Source organism: Eurypyga helias, unplaced genomic scaffold, assembly GCF_000690775.1.
Source record: "Eurypyga helias isolate BGI_N326 unplaced genomic scaffold, ASM69077v1 scaffold24403, whole genome shotgun sequence".
Classification (NCBI taxonomy): Eukaryota; Metazoa; Chordata; class Aves; order Eurypygiformes; family Eurypygidae; genus Eurypyga; species Eurypyga helias.
In genome coordinates this window covers 396-24,907 of record NW_010243419.1, presented here as the reverse complement: position 1 = coordinate 24,907, position 24,512 = coordinate 396, and the positions used below count along the sequence as shown (strand labels likewise).

Genomic DNA, 24,512 nt, shown 5'->3' with positions numbered 1-24,512 from the left:
CTACCATGACTTAGGGGGTTATTGGTGCCAACCCCCTGCAATCTGTTTGAATATAAAATCTGAAGGTGCTGATAAACGAACAGTAGTATGGCAGCTTCTGTCCGATTTCTGTCCTAGTTCTTAAAAGGCAATTAAACTGGAATAATTCCAAGGATAATGAGACACTTGAGTGCCATAGCAGGGTTTACGTACAGGGAGGAAGCGGAATTCCTGTTTCTATATTTTGGTTCCCTGGATGGAGGCAGGATGGAATTCCTAATTTTCAATCAGATGATATTCTCATATAGGCAGAATTAAAAGTGTATAATTAGCTTTTCCCTGCAGTACAGACAGCACTGCTGAGGAGGAGTGAGAGAATATTAGAAATACAGATGTGGCAGAACTAGAGTTCGCACATTTTCCCACAAGATGCTTCTCTGGCACCCTACAAAGTCGCAGAACTGTTCAGAGGTAATGCCTAGATCAGCACTCTGTTTTGCTGGGAGCTGTAGAGATAATAACTGAGTTTTCTAGGGAATAGCTTGAAATTATTTGATGCTTCTTGTCTGTTTTCCAGTAGTCAACCCAGAATGAACTTTGGAAAAAAAGACTAATTAGGGTCATAAGTTGTATTTTGGTTGTGACATGCACTGCTGTTTCCTAGACCGTGCACTGTCTGTCCTCCTGTGTGATGCTTTGTACCAAGCAAAGTGCAAATACTTGTCATAGTCACATGTACAGAATTACTTTGTGGATGCTGTGAATAGTTGTTCGAAATACATAAAATACAATGCCGGCATGTCAGCTAAGTCGTGCTATTTATTTTTATCACTTGGATACCTAACACACTTTGCACCATATAACTGTTTAAATGTGGATGTTTTGTAAACAGCTGGTTTTAGGCATCTGTTGGATCAATCTTGGTGTCTCTGATTTACTACACCAAAAGGCATCACCCTATAAAGAAGGAATAGTAGTTAGTTGGGTAGATGAGGTATAGAGTGGCACCTTGCAAAACCTCTTTCGTCTTCCCTTTTTATTTTTTATTTTTTCTTTTCCAAGTGGGTTTTATAGATGAGTTTCTTTTATAGCGACAGTCCCACGGTAGCACATCATGAAACTTGTAAACATTTTAAACAGTCGGTAAAATCAAATTCAGCTTGCTGTAGTAGACTAATGTTTGATCAGGTCTCTCCCTCTGGGTGTGCTGTGGTTTTTGTTTAGTTCATTGTATAACTAAAAAATATGCCAAAACCAATGTGATTCTGATCAAATTAGGACATGCTCTGTACTTCGATTTTGGAAGTAAATGTGATATGTTTGCGTTAATGCAATTTATTGAGAAATCTGTTGTTTAATATACACTCTTTATTCTGCTTTTTGGCTGAATACCAGCTATGAAAATATGCTTCTATTAAAAAAAACTGTTTACAAATATGAATCAATTGACAGATGTGGTGTTGTGATAATATTCAGGTGTTTGCATAATGCCAACCCTTCGAGCTCAGCATGTGATATGCTGTAAACTTTAACAGTGTCACCTTTAGATTTTAATATAGTTTCTGACTATAAGTTCCAAGCGTGTTTAGCACGTGTATTACCTATACAGTACCTTTGATTAGTCAGAGGTCCTGGTTTGGGGGTGTTTGGGTTTTTTCTGAACTTGAGTGACATTTGAGAGCACCACGCCTCTGCTGTACATTGAAGTCTGTGCTTTAGTTGTATCTGAGTAAGCTGCCCTTCCCTTTTTTGCAAAAGTTGCCCACAGGGCGGGTGATGCCTTAAGGTAGGGCAGTAGTGTGAGAAGAGGGGTATTTTCATGCGCACGCTTACATGCATTATTAGAGGAATAATGTAATAATTGTCGAGTATGTGTTTTATGAGTTTCCATATTTCTGGTACTCATGTCTAAGTACTGAAGACCTACCTTGTACCTATCCTTACCTCACCCTAGCACTGTAGGACTCTGGCTGCTCATTATTATGTGTTGGGGTGTTTTTTACCAGGCAATAAGAAATCTAACCTGGAATGAGCATCTGAAGCATGTCCATTTGTTTCCGTGTTTTTCTTAAGTTGAAATAAGTTTGGTCTGGAAAGTATTAAGTTTGCAGGTATGGAATAACCTCATAAAATACATAGAGCAGGTGACTAAAATTTAAACGTCTCTCTCTCAAACACATTGCTGTCCACTTTCTCACAGGGATTTTTAGCAAAAAGGATGCCTTTGGCTACCCTCTGCATATACTTGAGGGGTAGTGTTGTTCCTCCTGATGAACTAAAATACGTTAAAAATATTAGAAGGCAAAAGAGCTGAGACCTTGTTCAATTGTCACTAAAACAATATAGGCAAAAACCACTTTCTACTGGAAAAAGCAAAGAAATTAGTTGTTACTGAAGATATTAAAAAAAAACCCTCAACAAACCAACCCAGAAATTGGTTTGTTTAACTTTTCTTGCTGAAATGCATGTGCAGTTTTTTGGCATAGATTCTGTTCCTAATTTAGTACGTTGAGCATGTTTCAGAAATAGGTCGCCTGTTAAATTCGGACATGGTCCATACTGAGAAGTAAGACAGAGAGAAAAGGAAGGTCATTGTCAATTCTTTCTCTTTTTCCTGATCCTTTGGTGTGTATCGTAGGAAAAACAAATCACTGTGTGGTGCATGTGGCAAGAAACATAGTGAAAATCAAATGTCGTCTTTGTTCTATAAATACCCTTAGAATAGCTTTAAGAAATAAAAACCAAAACACGAGTGTTCTTTGAGGCTACTCCACAGCTGAGTGTTCCAATTCTTACATCACTTTCATGTTGAATATATTTTTCCAGAGAAAAGATCACTTTTGTTTACAGTCTATATCTTGCATTTATAGCTGCATTTCTTAGGCCAGCATGCTGTTCTTCCCTTTCTTTAATAAAACTAGATCTACCTAGAATCACTTAGAAAAAGAAAAACCCAAACCATTTTCTAAGGCTTGTTTCTGGGTATTATGTTGTTGGAAAGTTCTTTCCATCATGTGGAATAGGTGTGTAAATATAATTGTGGGTTTAGTGCTGAGTGTAGTCTTAACAGCTGAAGAAAGAAGAGATAATAAACTTATTTGAACTGTATTTTCATAGATGCTTTTGTTGAGAGAAAGTGAAGTTTCTTGTTTGCTGGGAAGTTGTAAATAGACTGTTCTGTTGAATTGAGTTAACTTCTAAATGCTATATACAGAGATGTAGAAAGGAAAATGCTCAAAGGTGTATTTATTGTATAATATTTTCCAAATTTTTAAACAATCACACATTGTTAATTTATCATTAGTCTTCAAAATTGGGCACCGCACTCTTGGTAATTTACGAAAACAGGCAATTTATTGAAACTGGTTCTTAAATTCAACTCTGAACGAAGGTATTTCAATGTAGTACTACAACAGCAATATACTCGGTAAATAATTAGAATTAATATTGATACATGTTTAATAAGTATTTCAAGAGAAAAGAAACCAAGTCTTCTAGTTAGACCAGTCTATGAAACTGAGTAGACCTCAAATTGTCCGATATTTATGCTGCTGATTAATTTTGCTATCACGGACCTACTTGTTCATTTGCCGAAGCGGTTCTTTGGCCCCATAATATAATAGCCTTTTGTCTTCAAAGTAGTGTTTCTTTTAAGGATCGCTGCAAGATCAGGATGAACAAGCAATGTAGAAAGAACACATGAACTGCCCTTGTTACAAAGAATTGTGTTTGCTTATATTTCTTTCCCAGATTTTAACGTTGCTTGCTTGGGGATCTTTTTCTGGTCACATTTCTCTTTCTGTATGATCTGTAAAATTAAGATGGTTATACATAATTACATAAGATACCATACCTTTTTATTTTTAAATAAGGTCAGGTGATATGTGCATGTTATGCAGAAAATCTTGCATTCAGTAAACAGGTGGCTTATATATTTGTTTCTTACTTTTCAGCTGTACTTTCAGGTTTCCCAGCACAAACATCAAGATAACATTCACAGCTCTGTCCAATGAAAAGAGAGAAAAACAGGAGGCCCCGGAGTCCCCAGTGAAGCCTGTGCAACCCCAGATCTCTCCCTTAACAATAAACATTCCAGACAACATGGCTCACCTGATCAGCCCTCTCCCTTCTCCCACAGGAACTATCAGGTATTTAAACCCTGCAGTGGGTGCAGGGCGATGAGTGGTTACAAGCTTCAGACACCTTGCTAATTCATTTTATGGATTTTCTTTTGTGATAAAGGCTTAGTTGGAGCTTAGAGTTACCTGCCTTGGAGAAAACCACCAGCCTGTTTGCTAATAAGATGGTTGCATGAACTGCCTTTAATACTCAAATGTAACACGTTGCATATGTAACAGTTGGTCAGGAGCCTAGCATTCTTAGAGCAGCAAAGAACCTACTTTTTCTTGGATTCCAGGTTATTTAGATTGCTTTTTACGTTGCTTATGCCAACATTTTAAATCAGATGAGTCTAATTTAGTCCATTGAAAAAAAAAATCTGATAGTCCCTGTCCCCCTGTGTATAATCAGTAAAAAAATTTTTTATTATTATCATTATTTTGGAAAATACTGATCTCTTACCCCAGAGGATTTGTTACTGATCAGTTATTGCTAGGAGTAAACAGACATTTTACTTAAAATACAGTGTCAAATGTGGAGTTTAGTGTTTTTTTGTAGGGAAGTCTTCTGCAAGGGAGGTTAATCTGGGTTTTTTTTATTTGCTGTGCTGCTTAGTTTGGTAATTGTAGCCATTGTGCCACTTGTTGTTTGGGACCAAACTCAGTTAAACATAAGCGAGCCGCCCTTACAAACTGGTGAAATTAGTTTTAGGTACAATTTTGAAAATTCATAGAAAGTTTAGGAGCAAAAATTTAATTTAAAGGCAGTAAAAGTTGTGTTTCAAAGTCACATGCCTGCTCTTTAAAGTTTTTTCTTCCCCTCTCACTTGAGTGATGGACTATTAGTGCTTGATTTGTTTTAAATGTAAATCTTGTTAATGAAATTTGAATGTAAGGATAATTGACTTCTCTCATGCTTTCCGAGATCTTAATATTGTAGCGTTTCGTGAGATCTATATAAATGGTGGAATTAGAGAGTGAGGAGATCTAGAATTGACTGTATAACAAATTTGCTTTCTTACTAAAATTCAGGGAAAACATATCTTTCCCAAGAAGTGACAGAATAGCTCATAAATATTTCCGATAATGTGATATATATCTCACCACAATCTTTGCCTCACTATGAATTTTGTAATGCTCTTCAGGGTTTTCATGCACCTGTTGCGTATAGTTTATTACAAAAAAAAAAAGACGACAGTTTTGAGTCTATTTTGAGAGCAAAGCTTGACAGTTTCTCTTCAAATCATCCTGTTTTGTAGAAGACTTGTAAACTTGCTTTGATTGTACCATATGTGTCGTTTTGTCAATATATGCTAAAGTGAGCGCAGTGGAGGGATGTTGTCAGTTGATGGGGGAAAACATTGAACAGCAGTGACCTATATTTAAAATACAAAAATTAGTTACACGTTTTGGCTCTAATCAAGGATTCTTCCATACAATACTTAAAAAATCCAATCTCCCTTGTGTAGTACATCACTAGTAGCACATTGTTAGTGGATTTCTTGTGATGTGAAACTTGAAGAATATTTTTTTATATATATTGTCCAGTCTACAGTGCCTGCCTTGTTTCTGTACATAAAAAGGAAGGTAGAAGAACCGGCTTTGTGCAACTGTGGTTCCTGTGGACCGTGCAAGGCAGGGGGACAACCGTTAGATGTTAAAGTGAAATTAGATGTCATTTTATCTTCGTTTTTCTGTGATGGATAGCAAATGTGAGGTATCGAGATTGTTTGTTTGGCCCTATTCTTTGCTTTGCAGCAGTATTTCTGCTCTCTTGGCCTAATACTGCGCTAAATTAGATGAGTCAATGCTGGTGCATCCCGTTTATAGTTAAGTATGATTTTTATACTTAGGTGTGTGTGGATGTGCACATGCCTGTAAACACTTGGAGTAATGTTGGTTTAGATTTAAATGAGAATCAGCTTTTTGCCGCTCACTATATTTTCTCAAACGTGCAAAAATACTGCACAAGAGAGCTGATCTTTTTTGAGCAGACTGAATACAAGCATATGGCAGAAATTTCATGCAAGATGTGTTTCTTGTTTCAAATGAGTGTCTTAATTTGTGGCTGCTTATACAGTTGAAGTGGACTTTTCTGTTGGCAAATCTTACACAAATACAGTACAACCTAATAAATCAGTTAATCCCTTTTCCTTTGAGGAGGAAAGCCTGAGCTTCATTTGACAGGTTTCCTCCTGCAGTGATTTTAATTCCCATGGTTGAGTTAAAGGCTTGAGAGATGGGGTTTATAATGGAAATACTGACAGACCCTTAACTGTAGTCTGGAAGCCCTGGTAGCGGGCTTTTCTGCAGTACGAGGTTTTTGATTAGACATAATGTGGTGATATACTGTATAACAAAATAGTAGGGTCTTCTTTTTATGCTCTACAGTGCTGCAAATTCCTGCCCATCTAGCCCCCGTGGTGCAGGCTCTTCAGGGTACAAAATGAGTCGTGTAATACCATCTGACCTACATTTAATGGCTGACAATTCACAGTCAGAAAATGACAAGGAAGCATCGGGTGGAGATAGCCCAAAGGTAAACATTGTTTGAAACCAAACCATGTATTGCATCTGAAGTGAATGTAAGATTTGTTGTTTGCTCAAGTACATGCACCAAGTCATAATTTAACATTGCAGACATTAAAAAACAATTTGTATGTTTTTGTGATTAGATAGGAGATTTGTTTTGACCTCTCTTCCCTTTGAGGGAGGGTCTGTATGTATTTTTACTTACAGATCTGTTTACAGGCTAGTGAAAATTCCTTATTGTTGTAGGTTTCTCCAAATTTTTAATGTTATCTTAAAAATCTGCTAATAAGAAGAGTAAAATTGTCTTGGTTTCTTTTCTGCCACAAGATTTTGGTTGTCCAAAAGTGCCTAAATCAAGTTAATTCTGTTTTGTCACTTGTGATTTAGAAAGGCATGTGTATATCTTTAAAGTTTATTGATGCAGACTTTTCTTTTTCTTGTACAGGACGACTCTAAGCCACCTTACTCCTATGCACAGTTAATAGTACAAGCAATTACAATGGCACCTGATAAGCAGCTTACACTAAATGGAATCTATACGCACATAACTAAAAACTATCCATACTACAGGACAGCAGACAAGGGCTGGCAGGTAAATCTGATTTCTGAAATGTTGGGGGTTTTTTTAGTTGTGAGTAATACTGGCAGCTGTACATGGTTGTAAGAAGTCAGTTGGTGAGTCCAACAGCCCCACGTAAACAAATGTGATGTCTTTTTCCCGGTTAAGTTCTCCAGAAAAGTAGGCGATTTACTTTACTCTGTATTTGAAACATTGCTTTATTCATGGAATGGTATTCTCTGAATCTTGGAGGGATACATCCAGGCTTTCGGGGAAGAAAAGTACAGCTGGCACTGTGGATTTAAAAATACACATGCTATCTCTAGTAACATAGTTGTGTCCTGTAACTTAAAATTGTGTAAACATCTAGGTTATTATCTTGAGATAGAATTGAGGTATTAAGTGTTTCAATTTCAGTTTTATTTGAAAGCAAGGATCTTGAGTGTGCAGTACAGTGAAGGAACAAGTGTGTGTCATCTTGCACTATTATGTGCCCTCTTTTATTTGTGCAGTGTAGTCTGTGAACTTAATCGTTTCTGTACTGAGTTACACCAAACCCCTCAATTCTGTAGAACTAATTTCTGCTCCTCTTTCATTTTTAAAGAGACCAACCTCAGCATTTGCCAGAGTGACTAACGGAGTATGGATCAGTCTGGCATAGTCTTTCCAGATACACATAAAGGTTCAGTGCCTTCGCTGCTGTTTTTATTTTCAGCAGAGGACAGAAGAGCACAATTAGCAGGCTGGCCAGTTTGCCCGTAGAACATTCAGACTGTACTGTTGATCAGGGAGTATCAGTTTCACTGTGTTGCTGCTCAGTACAGTCATGATCTGCAACAGAGGCATGCTCTGAAGTTATTTTCAGGGAAGTAAAATTTGGAGAGACTGGGGGAGGGGAAAAGCGAGGAAATGTGAATACTTGCTGTACAAGTAGAAGACTAAAGAATACATGCCTCAGTAGAGGATTAGATTTTTAAATATTAATCACATACTTATTGTCACAGGGCTTGTATGGAAGTTGAATCACACTGAGAGGAATTCCAAGGTTACTGGGGACTGTAACTTGCTAGCTGTTTGCTACGTTTGCTGTGGCTAGTAAGGACTTAGCTGTTGTGACTAGGAAGTCTCTGAGAATTTTGTTTCCCTTTCACACACAGGCAATACAGAATGCTGGCTGCAGTAGTACTAACGGATCTGTTTTAGCAACAAGATTCTGTTTATAAAATGTTGGTGTGCTTTTTGCTTCCTCTTCTGAAATACCTTAAATATCTGTGGACAATGCTGCTTTACGTAAGCATCATGGAACCAAACGTGCGTGTACGTTGTAACGCACGGTTAAAGAATTCTGCCTTAGAACAGTTCGTGTGTTTAGATGCATAACGCTTACAAAGCAAAGGTGATGGACACAGCAGACATAGCATGTTCTGGAACAATTAATTAGCACCTATTTGTAAAAATAATTGGAAAAGCTGAAAAAGAGCTGCTGTTCAGTCACTTTGGAGTGCTGCTGTAACACTAGCGGGACAGCTCTGCCAGCTTTTATCCCTCAGGTGTTGGGTTACAGTTAGGGTGACTTACATGATAGATGTTTCACGTAATATTTGAGGCTATATGTGAGCATATTGTTCAAACCACAGTGCATACATGTGTACAGTATGCAACTCCTATACCTCAATAAGTAATATTGCGGTATTTATATCCTTTATTATATGTTGAAGACTTGAAGACTCCTTCGTGAACTTATTATAGCAGGTACTTTTGAATCTGCCCTCTTATTCTAGCATATGGAGAAATAAATACAATTTATAAACATATTCTTGGCATCTTTCTAGGTATTTTTCAATTTTTGGCAGGGAAACCCGTTTCTGGTTTCATCAGTTTGCATTTAAGAAACCATACATGGTTATAATCGCTTTGGTTTCCAAACTTGCCATCAGGGTCATGAACTAAGACATTTGAGCAGGATTTGCATTTGATTTTGCAAATTTTTTGAAAAGCTTTTGTTAACGTAAAGCTTTTTCTTCATTTTTCCTTTATTTCCCCTCTCCCCCAGGTATTTCAGTATGTACATTTATCTTTACTTTCTTGTTCACTGTTAATGTTTAGAGAGATTTTGGGGTTTATATGCCTTGAAGAGAGTTGTGTGCAAAGTGAAGCATAGATACAGCCACTTCAGGGTGTTGGCAGTTTTCTACATCTCTGTGACTGCGGAGTGTGTTATGCACAAAGTGAGGGTAATGTGTGAACTAGAGTGCAGTAACTGAAGTGCTGCTTTAGGACCTACTGCCATTTGTTCTTTTTCTAGACACGCTAAATCCTTGGCTCCTTTGTTGAGGCAGACTGGACTGTTGGTGAACTCCCGACAATCTAGCTGCATTTGGAACTTGTGTAATTTAACCTTTTCTCTCTGTAATGTGGAACAGTAACAGGATTATCCTATAAGATCAGAATGTGCTGTGTTTTACTGTCCCTCCTAGACAGAACTGACATTTTCCTTGACACCTGGGGAAGGGTGGTGTATGAAGAGGGAGAATTTTTCTGGTGTGGTTTTTTTTGTCTTACACTGCATTATGCTCAAGTATTTGTAGTGTTCTAACAGTTTGTTGCAATCACCGTGTTTCTTATTAGAGCATTAAATGGGATTCCTGTTACTGCCACATTAGCGTACCGGGTTTTTAATTGTTGGGAAAGATTTGAACAATGCAAGAGTACTTTCAGGTTTATGGCACTGCCTTTGTAGTGCTCCGAGTTCTGTTGAATTAAGGAATTAAAGAGCTGAACCCCGAGTCTCCTATAGTACAAACTGCTACAGTAGGCCACATTCTGACTTGGAAAAGTTATATGAATTCTACATATTTTTTTATGTTTCATAGAATTCAATACGTCACAATCTCTCTCTGAATCGTTATTTCATCAAAGTACCACGTTCCCAGGAAGAACCAGGCAAAGGCTCATTCTGGAGGATAGACCCTGCCTCTGAAAGCAAATTAATAGAGCAGGCTTTTAGGAAAAGGCGGCCTAGGGGAGTACCTTGCTTTAGAACCCCTCTGGGACCACTCTCTTCTAGGTAAGGAAAAACAGATGAACAAAAAGACTATGGCTGTTGTTTAACCTTCAGGCTGATACAGACTTGATAGTTTTGGATACAGTCACAAGTTCAGTAATTTAATTTCATCCAGACTCAGCATTTGAATTCTGTATCATTTACTGGGAGGCTGCCCCATGCACTAGGCTTGTTTTGATTGCTTGTTTTCAGTGTTAAAGAACTGACTCAGTGTGCATAACTAACAGATCGTTAATGTAAGCCTTGCTGTACCGTTGTAGGTTTTGGTTTGGTTTTTTTATGGAATTGCAATTTTAATTTCTAACTGCCATCTACTGCATTTTAAAACTGTTTATAAAGAAAATTATCAAATACTGGCTACCATTTTATTTGAGTTTGATATCGCTGAAGCAGAATTCATGATGGGGAAACCCGTGGGTTAAAATTATTCCCTCTCTAAAGTTATGGCCTTTCTGCTGGTGCAGATCTTTGTTACTTGCCCCGTAGCCTGAGATTTGCTTCTCATTCTTCTCCACCAGAAGAACCGTTCATGCTTCACAGGTTGTTTAGAGTCTCCCTAAGAAGGCATCCAGCCACCACTTCTCTATTAACTACACCTGAAATTTGCTTTTAAATTCTGTCCCTGTTTACCAGAAGCTTTATGAAAGATGGTCAGAACTGCCGTGGGTGGTAGCTGCACTGCCGGGAGGCAGAGGTGCCCTCCTGTGGGCACTCTGTGTTACGGCCTCTGTAGGGGAGGGTCACTCTCAGTTCAGAAGTTAAAACACATCAGCTGTTGCTTTTATTTTTAACTACAGAAGTGCCCCAGCTTCTCCTAATCACTCTGGAGTGTTGTCTGCGCACTCCAGTGGAGTCCAGACCCCTGAGAGTCTCTCCAGGGAAGGATCTCCAGTCCCGATGGAACCTGAGCCTAGTGCTATCCAGCCAAAACTAGCGGTAATACAGGAAGCGCGATTTGCACAGAGCGCCCCAGGTGAGGAATCTTGAAACGAGCGTTTGGGGGCTGGAGGTGGGAGAGGGCTAGTACGTAAATATTACCAAGACTTCACATGTACACCAAATAAACTGGTAGATATTTAACCTCTTAACATTTAGAGCAGATCTTTGATAATCAAACACGCAAACGTGCCAGGTAAGTTCTGTTTGCATGCATACGGACTGCATCTATGTGCTCTTCAGCACCCTTGATCACTTTGTAACTAAGCAGAGGTCATGCTTCTCTGCTGTAGGGCTGTACTCTCCGCAGCAGTTGTCGCTTCCTTCCAAAATGTATTCTCTCTGGTTTAGTTTTTCTCAAGAAAACTTGAGGTTACGTGAGTTACAGAAATAAGCAAGTGTCTTGCACACGTCTGTGGTGATGTCGTGCTTTCAGAGGTGGGGATAAAAAGAATGGAAGGGATAAAGAGAGAAAGAATATATTTCCATGATTAAGAGTTTTCCTATTAAAAAAAAAAAAAAAAAGCCCAAACAAGGGGGAAAAAAATCAAAACCATCACAAAAACCCACAAACCAACAGAGAGCATAAATCATGATGGGATAAGGATGGATTTGTTTAATTACCTAAGCTCATAGAGTTTTGCCATCCTGGTCATACTTGGTACTGCAGAAGTGGCAGTGACCATTCCGTGGCAAGGGCAAACTTGGTCCTAAGCAGAGACGCCAGGCTCTCCCCAGCCTGGGAAGCTGAGAGCTTTGCCAGTGCGCACATGCCTCTCGGCGCCTGAAGCACATCTGTGTTCCTGTCTGTGGAAAGGAGTTGTACCAAATGAGTATGAAATGTAGCTTTGGTAGCGGCATTTGGGGGTGGGAGGGGTTTGCCAAATGGTGTGGGGTCTTAGTGACCTAAAACAGTGCTTACCTTGAATGTGCGGCTTGGAATAGCTATGTGTCAGAATCATCTTCATCCGGCTTTTTCGTTTGGATCATTCAGGTGTCAGTGGTGGAAGTTGTTAATCCTCTGAGGCTTTAGCATTAAGTTTAAAAGAATGACTGGTTTAAAAGAAATAATTAGAATTGACAGCCTAATTTTTCTCTCTTTCTTGGTAGGATCACCTCTCTCTAGCCAACCAGTTTTAATTACTGTACAACGGCAGCTACCACAAACTATTAAACCCGTCACCTACACTGTTGCAACTCCTGTGACAACATCGACATCCCAGCAGCCTGTTGTTCAGACAGTGCATGTTGTCCACCAGATACCAGCTGTGTCTGTCACCAATGTGACTGGACTAGCACCAGCAAACACTTACACTGTAGCTGGGCAGGCAGTAGTCACGCAAGCTGCGATGGTGACCCAGCCCAAGGTAGAACCTCAAGAGAATGGAGACCACAAGGAAGTGAAAGGTGAGAGCCTGTGGGGTTCGTTGTTTTGCTAGCTCGTTATACAGAAGGATTATTACTGGAAACTTAGTACCAGGTGAACACTTGAAATGTTTGACAAAAACTGCAGGTTTTGCATCGTAATTTCTCAGATACGTGCTAGTAACGAAATGGCATGCTTTTTCACTGAGCGTTCGGTGAGTGAAAACACGTGGTTCTTGTTTTTAACAATGTTTTATCTTCTGCTTTTCAGTTAAAGTGGAGCCTATACCTGCTATTAGTCATGCTACAATAGGAGCTGCTAGTCGTATCATTCAGACATCTCAGACCACCCCCTTACAGACAGTCACTATAGTGCAACAGGCACCTCTAGGTCAACATCAGCTACCCATAAAAACTGTAACGCAGAATGGAACGCACATAGTACCTATCACCACTGCGATACAAGGACAGGGCAACGCTGGTACGTATTGTCTCGAGGTGTTCTGTTCTTCGTATGTGTTAGAACCCCAAAATGAGTGTCCAGTGCTGAATTTTTGAATCCTCTTCTTGTGTCTTTCGTTGTTACACTGAAAACTAAATTCTACAAAAAACGTAGCTTACAGCCTTGTAAGGGATTGTTCCCTGCCTGTTGGTAAGAACCAGTGTTCCTCTTCATTGACGATTACCTGAACAGCTGTTTATTCTCTTTGTGGTCATTATAGGGGTGTACTTAGTGGTGACAGCCCATCCTCCCTCCTCATTAAGCCCAGGATATAGACCAGTTTTAAAAGAAGTTCCTGTAAGGCAGTGCCATTGAAATGGTAACTGCTCCCCAGGTGGTTTGGCAAGAACCAACCAACAGGAATACAAGACAGAACTGGCTCATGGGTTGGGTTTTTCAACTGTTGCTTTTAATTCTGTGTATTGAAGCTGTACTAAAAATGACAAAAACCCTGTGAGATTTTGGGATTATTCCTGTCTGAATACCATCTCTTCCCCCTTCACTCAGAGGGAGGGTAGCAGTATTTTTTCATCATTTCAGTATATTCACACTTGTTCATGGAATGTGTGGTTCCGGTTTGCTCTGCAGGTGCATAAAGCTTGTTTCCACAGTGTCACTTTGGGGTGTTATCTGATACTGAGGTAGCTTCGTTGTCGTCAGATGGGTTTGCAGAAATCATTTTAGGCTATCTTACCTCAATGTATTACATGCGTTTCTGCTCTCAAGTCTTCGTAATGGAGTGAATTATCTGCTCTGCTTCCTTTTTACTCTTCTTCCATCACTGACGTTTATAGGTCAGTGTTCAGTCTGCTTCCACTTCAATTCCAGCCTAAGTAAAGCCGAAGCAATTGCTGTCAGACATCATAGGCACTCTTTTTGTCAGAAGGGATGTATGAATTGAGCTGCGTCTCATGTGAAATACGCTGAGAAGTTATTTTTAAAAGTAAGAAATAATTCTTTCTGTCTCTTTCCCAGACTCTGAAAACTCAACTCATTTCAACATGTTTTCACTGATAGGGAAGCCTGATGGCTGCTAGGCATTTTAAGAAACGTGGCCGACTGTAGGAGTAGAACTGGTGCTTCTCAGTGTTTCACTGTGCGATAGGGCTGCGCCTGCAGTGATGGGAGTTTTCACTGAGGCTCCTGGGCTTAAATCACATCTTGAACAGCAGGTGAGGTGTGTTCCAGGTCCTGGTTTCTCTGTTACAGTAACTCCCACACCAGCAAGAAGCCAGGTAATTCTCAGGCAAGGCATCTGAAGGGGGAACGAGGCCCAGAGAAACAGATGTGTTTGTACGTGTCTACAAATAGGTCTGCGCTCACACACATATATCTGCCTACATCTGTCTTCACATGCATTTGCCTCTGTTTACACACACACTTCTGTGTGCTTATCTCTGCCTTTGGAGAAGGAAGATTTGTGCACTCTGAAAGGAAGAAATCCAGAGCAACTACTGTCTGCTAACATTTTCTGTTTCTAGTAAGAAGGTGCTTTCAGATCTTACTCTCAGCAAAACCATTTGGCAGTGCTTTTTATTACCTGTCAGTCGAACTGAAAGCTGTGAAGTCTAAAATTCAGGGCTCTTACTGCAGAACAAAATGACAGAGTAACTAGATACTCTGTATTTTGACTTTCAGTATGGATTTCAGTCATTGTTCTTCTGTGTATTTCATACTTCCACGTACCCATTGTGGCTGCAGCCAGCAAGTCTCTGTCTGTTAAACAGACCCCAGAGTGAAAAATGCAGTGATCGGCTTAATGCATGCTTGAAGATGAGGGGTGAACTTCTTGTTTTCCTTTAAGCAATAATAAGCTTGCAGTAAGGCATTTTATTGAGAAGTAACTGTCTCTGTGGCATCTACTCAGAAGTTGCACAAGGAATAGCTTTTCTAATGGAAGGTGAATGACTGCTGGGATACACAAATGATTTTACAGTGCAGTGAAGCTTTTTGTATCAGATAAATATTTTCTGAAGTATTTGTTCTACCAATAAACACTGAGTACAGAACAGGTTGGTCACATGAAGAGGTGATGTTCCAGGTATTCTCTAGGGTAGCTTACTATGAACAAAGACAACAAGTTTAGCAAAGAAGAATTCCTTGTGGACTTCATGTTTAAGCTCCAGTAGCAGGGAATGCTGTAATATTATGCCAGCAAAGCGGTGGTGCTGAGGAAAGGGAGCTTGTGTGAAAAACAGAGAGACAGGTGGTTTGGTAATGTTGAGATGAATTTTTATGAAGTGCAGTGAACAAGTAAATACATAATGAGTTACTTGTGAAGACTTTTTTGATGAGTTGGTTTGATAAAGTCAGGGTCCATGCTGAGAAACAGACGGTACCAAGTAGAGGGAAGGACCCTTTGGATACCTCAGGAGGTTTAAAGGTACTTGCCCATTAACGGGCTCTTGTATTCTCTTTTCCATGGAATGAGAGAGATTAAAGTCTTGTCTTTCTGCTGATCTGATCCAGTTATGCATTTGAATCTAATCAAATACGTAATTTCTTACTGCTTGGGAAAGCACTGCCTTTTCCTTACGGTGTGGGTAAATGCCTCAGGATCTGTCAAGGAGGAGGTGCTGGTGGAGTCGTCTGCATCTCGTGGCTGTGTGAGTTGCACAGCAGCTGACGGCCCAGATGAAGAGGACACGGTGGTGCTCTCCCTCCCGGCCCAGTGATGCATTCTGTGCTGATCACAGGCGTGGCCAGAGCCCACTGACCAGGCTTTGGAATTCACTTCCCAGTTCTGTCACAAATCACGGCGTAGGTTGGCTTTCAGTCAGTTAATCTTTCTCTGTCTTCAGCCCCCTTTGCCGCTCTCTGACCTCTGTCCAAATCTGCATGAATGTTGAGTGATTTGGGAAGATGTCTTTGAGGTTTGTACAAAGATTAAACAGTTGGACCTGACCCTCAGCTGGGGTTGCTAACGCCCCATGCGGCGTCAGTAGAGGAATTTGTCGTTCTAATGACAACCCAGGTCTTGTTTTCAGTGTCGCCTGTTTTGACGAAGACCAGGGTGCTGAAGTTTCTGTTACCTTTTCACAGCTGCTGCGAGTCCTTTGCATATGTTAGCGACCCACGCGTCCGCGTCGGCATCTCTTCCAACCAAGCGCCAGAACGGGGACCAGTCAGAACAGCAGGAACTGAAACGTATCAAAACGGAGGATGGAGAGAGCATAGTCATCGCGGTTAACGTGGACACCCCGTCTGTGGCAGTGAGTGATAAAGGCAGCCAGAACTAGAAACTTAGGGGAGTTTTCTTTTTTTTTTTTTTTAAAAAAAAACCCAAACTCCATGGTGCCAAAAGGAGACACTTAAATATAACACCTAAAACGTTGGAACATGTTCTCACGCAGTGGGGAAAGGGGCCCTGTGATCAGACTTCAACTTTCAGCACTGAAAAAACCCAACACAGGTGGCCTTAAACCTTGGTAATTTAAAGTCAAAACTGCAAACCATCTTGTTCCAGAGGCTGTGACCCCCGCTCCTCCTGCCCCTACTGAACTGTGTACACTGAGAAGTACAGTGCTGGGGAGGGCTGCAGCTTTAAAAAACCTCTATCAGATTATTTCAAGGACTGAGTATCTCAGTGTAACGGCAGCATGATAAGCGCTTAGTGTGAACTGGTTTCAGACGATTGTATATTCCTCAAAGGGAACAGAGGCAAGGAGCCATTTCCTACATCGTGGCAGCTAGCCTTTCATAACGACCTACCCGATGCAGTTGTTGGTAGATATGCAGTATTTTGTTGTTCACATGTGGAATTAGACATTTTTGAGGTGTATTTTCATTTCTTTGCAAAACAATGGGGTCTTTGACATTTCAAATCACTCCATTTCTACTCCGGAAACTTTGGAATCACACAATACTTTTCATGTGAAATTTTGTTTGGTAAAAAACTGAATGTAGGGTTTTTTTAACCAATGGAATGATTTACTTTTGTCTGTCCTGTTGAAGTTCAGATGAAGCTACTTTATTACATCTGCAAATTTTCATATTTTAGCAGTTGCCTGATAAATTTAATCAAATTTTATTACCATGTGTAGTGATCAAATGCTTCTTTGGGCTTGCATGTAACTGATTAGACATTACAATGTAAATGAGCCGTTAACTGACGTAAAGAACTGCTATGAATTTGACCAGAGCTGCACTTATCTGTTTCTCTTTCTGCTACCTTTTGCTGTTTGTTACTTTGTGTTGACTTTGACTGTCCCTGGCATATTTTTCCAGTCTAAAGTAAAACAAGAGTCTCGCTTAATATTGTGTATGTTTAAGATAACAGACTGTTCTTCATTTAGAAAGATAAAATTCTTTATCACAAGTCCTTTTAAAAAGAGAGTAAAATTATCTTGTCAGAGGTATATTCGATATTTTTAAGCTTAAGCACCCGTCAGTAGGAGTTGATCTGAGCAGCTGCTCCGTACCACTCTCGATGTCGTACACCGACCGCTGGGGTCTCCGGTAAGAGTAGCCATTGGGGTTTTCCAGCAGCGGCTGCCATGCTACGATAACAGGTTTTTTTTAAGTGTGTGTTCTGCAGTTGAACATTTTAAAGTGGATTGGTAATTCCTCACTTGAATCATGGTAATAGATTCCACTTTACATTTCAAAATTAAATCTACACCTGAGGCTGCTGTTCAGTCTTCAGTTCACGTAACGTCTTATTTCCTCATGCAGCAAGGTGAGTGAAAGCTAGGTAGGTGGCTGAATTTGAATCTGATTTTTGTTATTTTCTGTAATAATGATGCATTATTTATATTTCCTTTTCCACTACGAAAGGAAGAACTGTATTTTCATGCTGGACTGAACAGTTTGGAGTGGTTTATTTAGGCAGCTTTTGGGAACTATTTACCTAAAGACCAAATACGAGAAATCAAGTTTTGTGTTCATCCACAAAATGGAACTGTTACAATGTCTCTGCAGATAATACATATTAAAAAACTATGAAAAAAAAACTCTACAAAAGCTGAATTTATAACAGGCATTTAAAAAAAAGCATAACCTGAAAAGAAACGTTTCTGTAAAATTGCAACATTTTCTTTAGAGGTTTTAAAAATGAAAAAAGTAAAGTTTTAACATACTTTTTTTAAGAAAAAAAAAATCCAGTACTAGTAATTTAATTTGGTGTTGAATGAATTGACTAGAATGTGGTTTATTTTCAGAAGTGAGAATCTGTTCACAACTAGGGCTAGGTGAATAATAGTGTATAAGATTTTTTAAATAAAATTAAATTTTATTCAGCAAATTAACTAAGTTGAAATTACTCAACAACTGTGTTTGATATATTTATGTCTGTCTTGGGGTGAATAATCCAATTTTTGCTGGCAGTGCCCCAGGAAACGATATGAGGCCGAAGGAGCGCAGGCGATCCTGGTTACCAGCAGGCGACGTCCTCGGGGGTCGGGGCGGAGCTGGACGCGCTCTGGGTCCTGGGTCTCTGGGTCCTGGGTCTGCGGCCCGGCGGTGGTGGTGCGCGGGGTCAGGCACAGGAACACGCCTTCCTCTGGACAGACAAACCCGGGGAGGAGGCTGCTTGCATCCTTCCATGAAAACAGCACGCGCTCATTGGTGCCCTCGACGATGCCGGGGAGTGCTCACGCGGGACAAGCTCCGGTGCTTTTGCCTGGCGCAGGCTGCTCCCTCTTAGGCATCAGGCCTGACTGCAGGGAGTCACGGGGCTGTTGGAACAAACCCGGCGTGTCTGGGTGCCTCCCGCGGTTGGTACGGTGCTGGCCGCCGCGCAACAGCGAAGGCCGAACGGGACCCCGTCACGCTGCTGCTTCTGGGGTGATGCTCCTGGCCTTTCCATCCTCCTGGAGTCCCGTGGTCGCCGCCAGCTTTCTTTTGCAAACGTCATTCGTTTAGGAAGACCTAAGGTGCGTTTGCCTCCAGGGAGAGTGGTGCTCGTCTCCACTGCCAGCCTGTTCGTCCTCCTTGCGTGAGATCCCTCTCCCGACGCCAGCCTCGTTTTCGATCCAGCGGCGTGCGGCAGCGGCCCCGCATCCCAGCAGGTTTGGGAAGGCGGCAGCACGGTCCCCTGGGCGGTGGGCTGTTCTTGCCCTGGGACACAACAGCTCTGCCTTCCTGCTGGCCACTGGAATGGCAGCGGTGGGGAACCAGGTGGCCCGGCACGGCGATGCTCATCTTCAAAGCAGAGAGGGCGGTGGGTGGAGGGATGGGGTTAGTCTCAGTTTGGAACCGCTGCCGCCCCCTGCCCACATTGCCGCGTGTCCCCCACGAGGGTAGTGGGCTTTATTCCGCCACGTAGTCACGCTCCTCTAGGTGAATGCTGTACTGCACCCATGCCAGGAGATTCCTTGTTCACTGGGCTTCACCAACCACTGCAGCATGGATTGCTGTCCGGGAGGCAAAACTGGGAAGACTTTGCCTTTTCCTTGCATGGTTGTTGCAACGCAGGTTCGTTTTAAAACACTGGGGTTTAGAAGTCTGAGCAGCATGTTCAGATCTGCGTTTTGTGTCTTGGTTTGGTTTCCCCCAAAAGGTACTTGTGGAGTGGTTGGTAGTCACTGATCCAGGTCGAGCTGGGATTTGATACAGCAGGTGACTTTATGTGTGCGTGTGTGACAGATACTTCACTAAAATGTGTTGTATATGCCTCTCATTTACACTAAATTGAGTGCTTTCTCCTAACATGACTGGCCCTTCTCTGGAGACGTGTTAACCGCACGGTCGAACGTTCTGACCGACGGTGCTGCGTGTGTCACACACAGGCGTTGGTAAGCGCAGGGGTTGCTTTAACCATCAGGCTCTTGATCTTACTTGGGGACTGGCAGATGAAAACGAGCTTTGCTCCTGGTTCTGCTCGTTTCCTAACGTAATCAAGCCAGACTTTAAGAACTCCTTTCTGTATCCAAGAGCCTCATTCTTCCAGAGGTTGTGTTAGCATTTAGGGCTGATTTCGGGCACATAGCCAGGGATTTGCATTATTTCAGTGATTTAGGCATTGGTTTGGCACGGGCTGCCACACAGGTTGTTGGTGTTCTAAATCAGAGAGAGGGGTGCACTTGCTGGAATAATTCTCATTAACAGCAGTTTGGTTCCTGATCTTTTGTTCTGCCTTAGTTATGTCCTTTTTGTTTCCCGCGAGTTGGGAAAAAGCTTTTACCTAACGTATTAGGAAAACTTCCTAGCTGTGGGCCTGGGGCTGGTTTTCATGTCAGTACTTTGGAGAGCGGGGGGGAAATCAAAGGGGGGCTGTGGGAGTGCTGTGAAGGGCTGGAATATTTGAAGCTGAAGGAGCATAACCTCTGCCTCTACCAACCAGGATGGAGCATTGTGTGAAACGCCATGGGATCTCTGCCCGAGCAGAACAAACGGAGTCACTGGCTTGTTCAGACAATCACAACCTCTGGGGGAGAACAGGGAAGCGCGGCAGCACGCGGGCACGGAAATGCCCAAAGAAGGAAAAGGTGGATTGACAGCCGAGCACGTCAGGTTCTCCTGCAGCCTCAGTGCCCAGGTCGGCAGTGTCTGCCCGCACCTTTTGGCCTACAGATACAAGACCCAGCCTTGTCTCTTGCGTTTTCACTGCTTAATCCCGTGTTTTCTGCCTCAGTGTGGCCACTTACAGGTTCTGCCACAGGTACTCGTGTTCCATGGCGCCTGCCGGCCAACACCTGGAACTGCCCTGGAATGGACCAAACTGGCTGATCTTTGAGGTTTCCTTTCAGGGTTTTGAACTGTGACACTGGTGCTGCAGAGAGACACCAAAACAGGGGGAGAGAAAGCGTTTAGTTACCTTTAAATACAGACATTAATGATCCATAAGCTTAAATAGCTGATGCTGGTGGGAATACATTTTTTTTCAGGAACAGTTTCAGACATGCCATCTCCCAGAGCCACATGTTTCTAGCCAGGACAGCTGTACTGAAGGAATGAATGCTGTTGGACCTCCGGACTGAAGTCACCTTTTTACGGCCACTGAAGTCCTCTCGTGTCACGCAGAGCAGGCTTCCGACAGCGCGCCTGGCCCCCCGGTTACCCTGCAGCCTCCTGCCGAGCAGGGCTGTGTTTGAAGGCTGACTGGTCCTTACTGCTCTCTCAGAACTCGCCTCTGCCACGGGCGGGCCCCTCCCCGGGGGAGGTGACGCTTTACCACCCAGGGGCTCCGTGCAAGGCCCAGCGGCGCCTGGGCACGGCTGCCACCGGGCATGTGAGGATGCTGTTGCAGTTGTTCTGAGCGTCACCCTGTGACGGTGCAGTACCATAAATACATCAATGTGGGGATCTGATACTTCAAAGTACTGTTCATTTTCAAAAAATGTGACTAAGATACTGTTCCGTTCGATTGTAGAGGTGTGTTCATCCGCTGTCCCAAATTCTGGTTAAAATCGCCCACGTGACGCAGTGCAGCAGGAAGGGAAGTGATGACGTACGGGCTGAGCAGCCTGGAGCCAGCACCAGGTGGGAAGATTCACTCATTTACGTGGTTTCTGACCCCTGTAAAACAGCCTTAAGGGTGGGAGGAGTTGCAAGTCGTACAAGGAACGGGACATTGAAGGTGTTTGGGTACGCATTAACGGGTTTCCTCAGCAGCACAGCCCCGCGGGCTGCACAGGGTTACTTCGTGCCCACTGTCCACGAGAAGAGGGGTGTAGGGGAGGCTGTATGCGCCCAGTGGAGCTCTCATCAGCCAGGAAGGACGCCTGCGGTCTCTCTGGGCAGCTGCAGGGTAGCTTCAGCGAGAGGCCGGGGGATGGTGCTGCAGTAGATGCGTAAAACTTTCCGAGCGTGGCGCAGGAGGCTGAATGCCTCAGCTGGAGCAGCCCCCGTGCTACGCAGCTGACTGTATCCTGAATACTTCACAAATGTGCTGAGAGGACCTGGAGAACGGCTCCTCACGCTTTCCTGGGCTGAAACTTCAGCGGGTCGTTCTGCTGGCGAAAGGTGAGAAGCCTCAGGGCCGTGCAAATGGTGCTGTCCCGGGCAGCGCTTCGTGCGCAGGAGCATGGTTCAGCTGCTGCCCTTCAGCCACCACTTCCTCAGTTACCCCTTTATTCCCCCCGAGCTCTGGCCCTAAGGGCTGTGATCATCAGTGACTACAGCAAATTAGTCACTTTTATTTAAAAGAAATAACGTATTACAAATAAGTGTGCAAAACAATTTCTGTGATTAAATACATGTAAAAGCAACATGCAACCTGGATGTCAGAACCGGCGCAGGAGTTAGTCCTTAGTGTGTTACATGACGCTGACAGAAACTTGCCGAATGGAGGGTTTGCAGCTGAACAACCGCAGAGTGAGCTGGCGTGGCAGAGCTGAAGCAGCGGTGAAACCAGACTTCCAAAGCGCGAGACTTTTCCCCCCTCCAGATCTTCAGTGCTGCACAGGGTGAGTTTGTGTCTAGGTCAGGATGTGGTGCCTCGGTTCGGCAGCCGGGGCTAACGGCCGTGTCGCTGGGGAGAGAGGTTTTTTTTTAGTCCGCCCTGCCTGGCCTGTGGCTGCCAGGACGGCGACCACGGCTCCAGTGAAAGGTTCTCAAGTTGAAAGCCAGGGCGGAGGTGTTGGCCTCACGCCGCTTCCTGGGCTGCTGCACAGGCCTGGCCCGCGCTGCTGAAGCGGGGCAGCGCCGGACGCGGTGGGTACGGCCACCCCAGAACCAAGGGGGGTTAAACCGGACAAGGCTGCGGCCTGCTCTGCGCTCCAAGGAGAGGGGGCTGGGGCTGCCAGTGCCCAGCTGTGCAGTCAGCGACGCTGCAGCTGGGCACCTGGGACAGCCAGCACTGGCCGCTCAGCGCCCCGCAGCAGCCCCTGGCCCCAGGACCCCCCCCCCCAGGACCCCCCTCGCCAGCTCAGGGGACAAGCGTGGGTCGAGCTACGGTCATCCGGCTACGCACCTGTCCTCGGGTACTGAAAGGTGTGCTCGAGAGGGGGATGGCGGTTCGGTCCCAGCCAAGCTGGGGGAGTGTTACGGGCATGAGCCGTGGTGTTCCCCCCCACTCCCCACCAATCAGGGGCCGTAAAGACGTGCCTAAACTCCCCGCTTGGCACATCCCTTGTCCCAGGGCTCGCTGTCCCTTGGTACGGCCCCTGCGGCTCACACGGGGCGGCAGGCACTCGTGTCCAACCTCAAGTCGTTGCACGGTTTAGGTGAAGAGAAACCCCATAGGCACAAGCTTGTTGAAAGCCACATCTTGAAAACTTGAGTTGGTGACAGTAACCCAGAGAGATTTTAATGATGAACACTTGCAGAAATGAGAATAAACATACGTAGTCCACTACTTGGGAGCTTGTTCTGGTCGCGCTGGGCCAGGCTTCTCGCTGAGGTCTGCTAAACATCTTGATCAGTACTGGACATTCATACACTGTCCTTCCAGTGACGCCAAGGGCCAAGGCAGTACATCCACCCCTGCGCTCCCTCAGCCCAGTCAGAGCTTGTCATCCGTCATTTCTAGAAACTGAGCGTAGACGTCCCTCGAGCATTCCCCTTTTTGGTTGAATAAGAACTTGTAGTAGCTGCCATCTGCGCAGATTGCTAAAACACAGAGAGAGTGGCCTAAGTCAGCTGCTCTCCCGCGCCGGTGGGCCTTGCAAGCCAGCGGAAGGGGCGGACAGGGGGGCTGGAGGAACGGGCCCTGAGCCAGTCCTGGGGCGCTGTCGGCCCAGCACTGCGTCTGGGTTCACCTCCCTCCGCCCTGGGCACTGTTTGACCTCACTCCCTCCCCGGGCCAAGCAGGGACAGCCCGTTCTCGGCCGACAGGGACGTGCCGGGTTACCTCGGCGTTCCCGCCGGCTCACAGCCCACGTGCTTCAAAGCCTGGTTCTCCCAGCAGAACCGGGGAAGCCTCCGGTACTCACCTATGACAGCGTTTGGCTCTGTTCCAAAGGCACAAATGCACGGAGAGCCTGAGGGAACCTGAAATTTGGAAAAACTCCATTTGGAACTGAAGTATTTGGGGAGGAAGCTGGCAGAGGCCAAGCTGGAAGAGAAGAGAAAAAAAAGCATAAACAACTTTGTAAGGTGTTGCCTGGAGCCGATTCAGAAGTGCTGCTGCATTTGAGGATGTCACAGGGCTCACAGCACCTGCTATTTTCATGGCCTTTTTGTTTTCTATGACCCCTAGGGAAGGGGCACCCCACAACTATCCTTCTGGCTTCACGTTTTCAGCCGACTACAAAAACTGCCAAAAGGAAGGGGGTGTAGAACTTGCTGCCTGTGCAGCATCCCGGGCGTACGTTCACGCTACGGGGCAGCCGCTGACGCCCACCCTTATCTCCAGCAGCGCCACGGGAGCTCGGCCGTTCACCCAAGCACAGCCAGTCTTACCCCCCCCAGGGGAGCAGGTACTTTCAGAAGGGCAAACACCACCCCCACCCCACAAAGGCTTCTGAAGGGCTCAAACCCCACCTTGACTGCTTGTTTCTTTTTGGGTCTTCTGCAGCAAAAATATGTACTGTGCCGTGGTCGCTGGAGACGCAGATGAGGGAAGCGTCCTGGTTG

The 24,512-nt window shown here is 43.8% G+C and overlaps 1 protein-coding gene across 1 annotated transcript; it reads left to right on the top strand.

Annotated features, from left to right (window-relative positions):
- The first annotated feature begins 2,528 nt into the window (after nucleotides 1–2,528).
- On the top strand, nucleotides 2,529–16,324 carry FOXK2 (forkhead box K2). Its single transcript, XM_010149418.1, has 9 exons — nucleotides 2,529–2,545; nucleotides 3,933–4,127; nucleotides 6,489–6,636; nucleotides 7,075–7,221; nucleotides 10,062–10,255; nucleotides 11,050–11,225; nucleotides 12,299–12,595; nucleotides 12,825–13,034; nucleotides 16,098–16,324. Exons 1-9 carry the CDS (start codon nucleotides 2,529–2,531, stop codon nucleotides 16,292–16,294), a joined length of 1,581 nt encoding a protein of 526 aa, XP_010147720.1. The 3' UTR covers nucleotides 16,295–16,324.
- The last annotated feature ends 8,188 nt before the right edge of the window (nucleotides 16,325–24,512 follow it).

Excerpts from the sequence above, each read along its gene's own strand:
- FOXK2 (XM_010149418.1), top strand. Across the intron at positions 4,128-6,488 it reads TCTCCCACAGGAACTATCAG|TGCTGCAAATTCCTGCCCAT; the intron begins GTATTTAAACCC and ends TATGCTCTACAG. Across the intron at positions 10,256-11,049 it reads CTGGGACCACTCTCTTCTAG|AAGTGCCCCAGCTTCTCCTA; the intron begins GTAAGGAAAAAC and ends TTTTAACTACAG.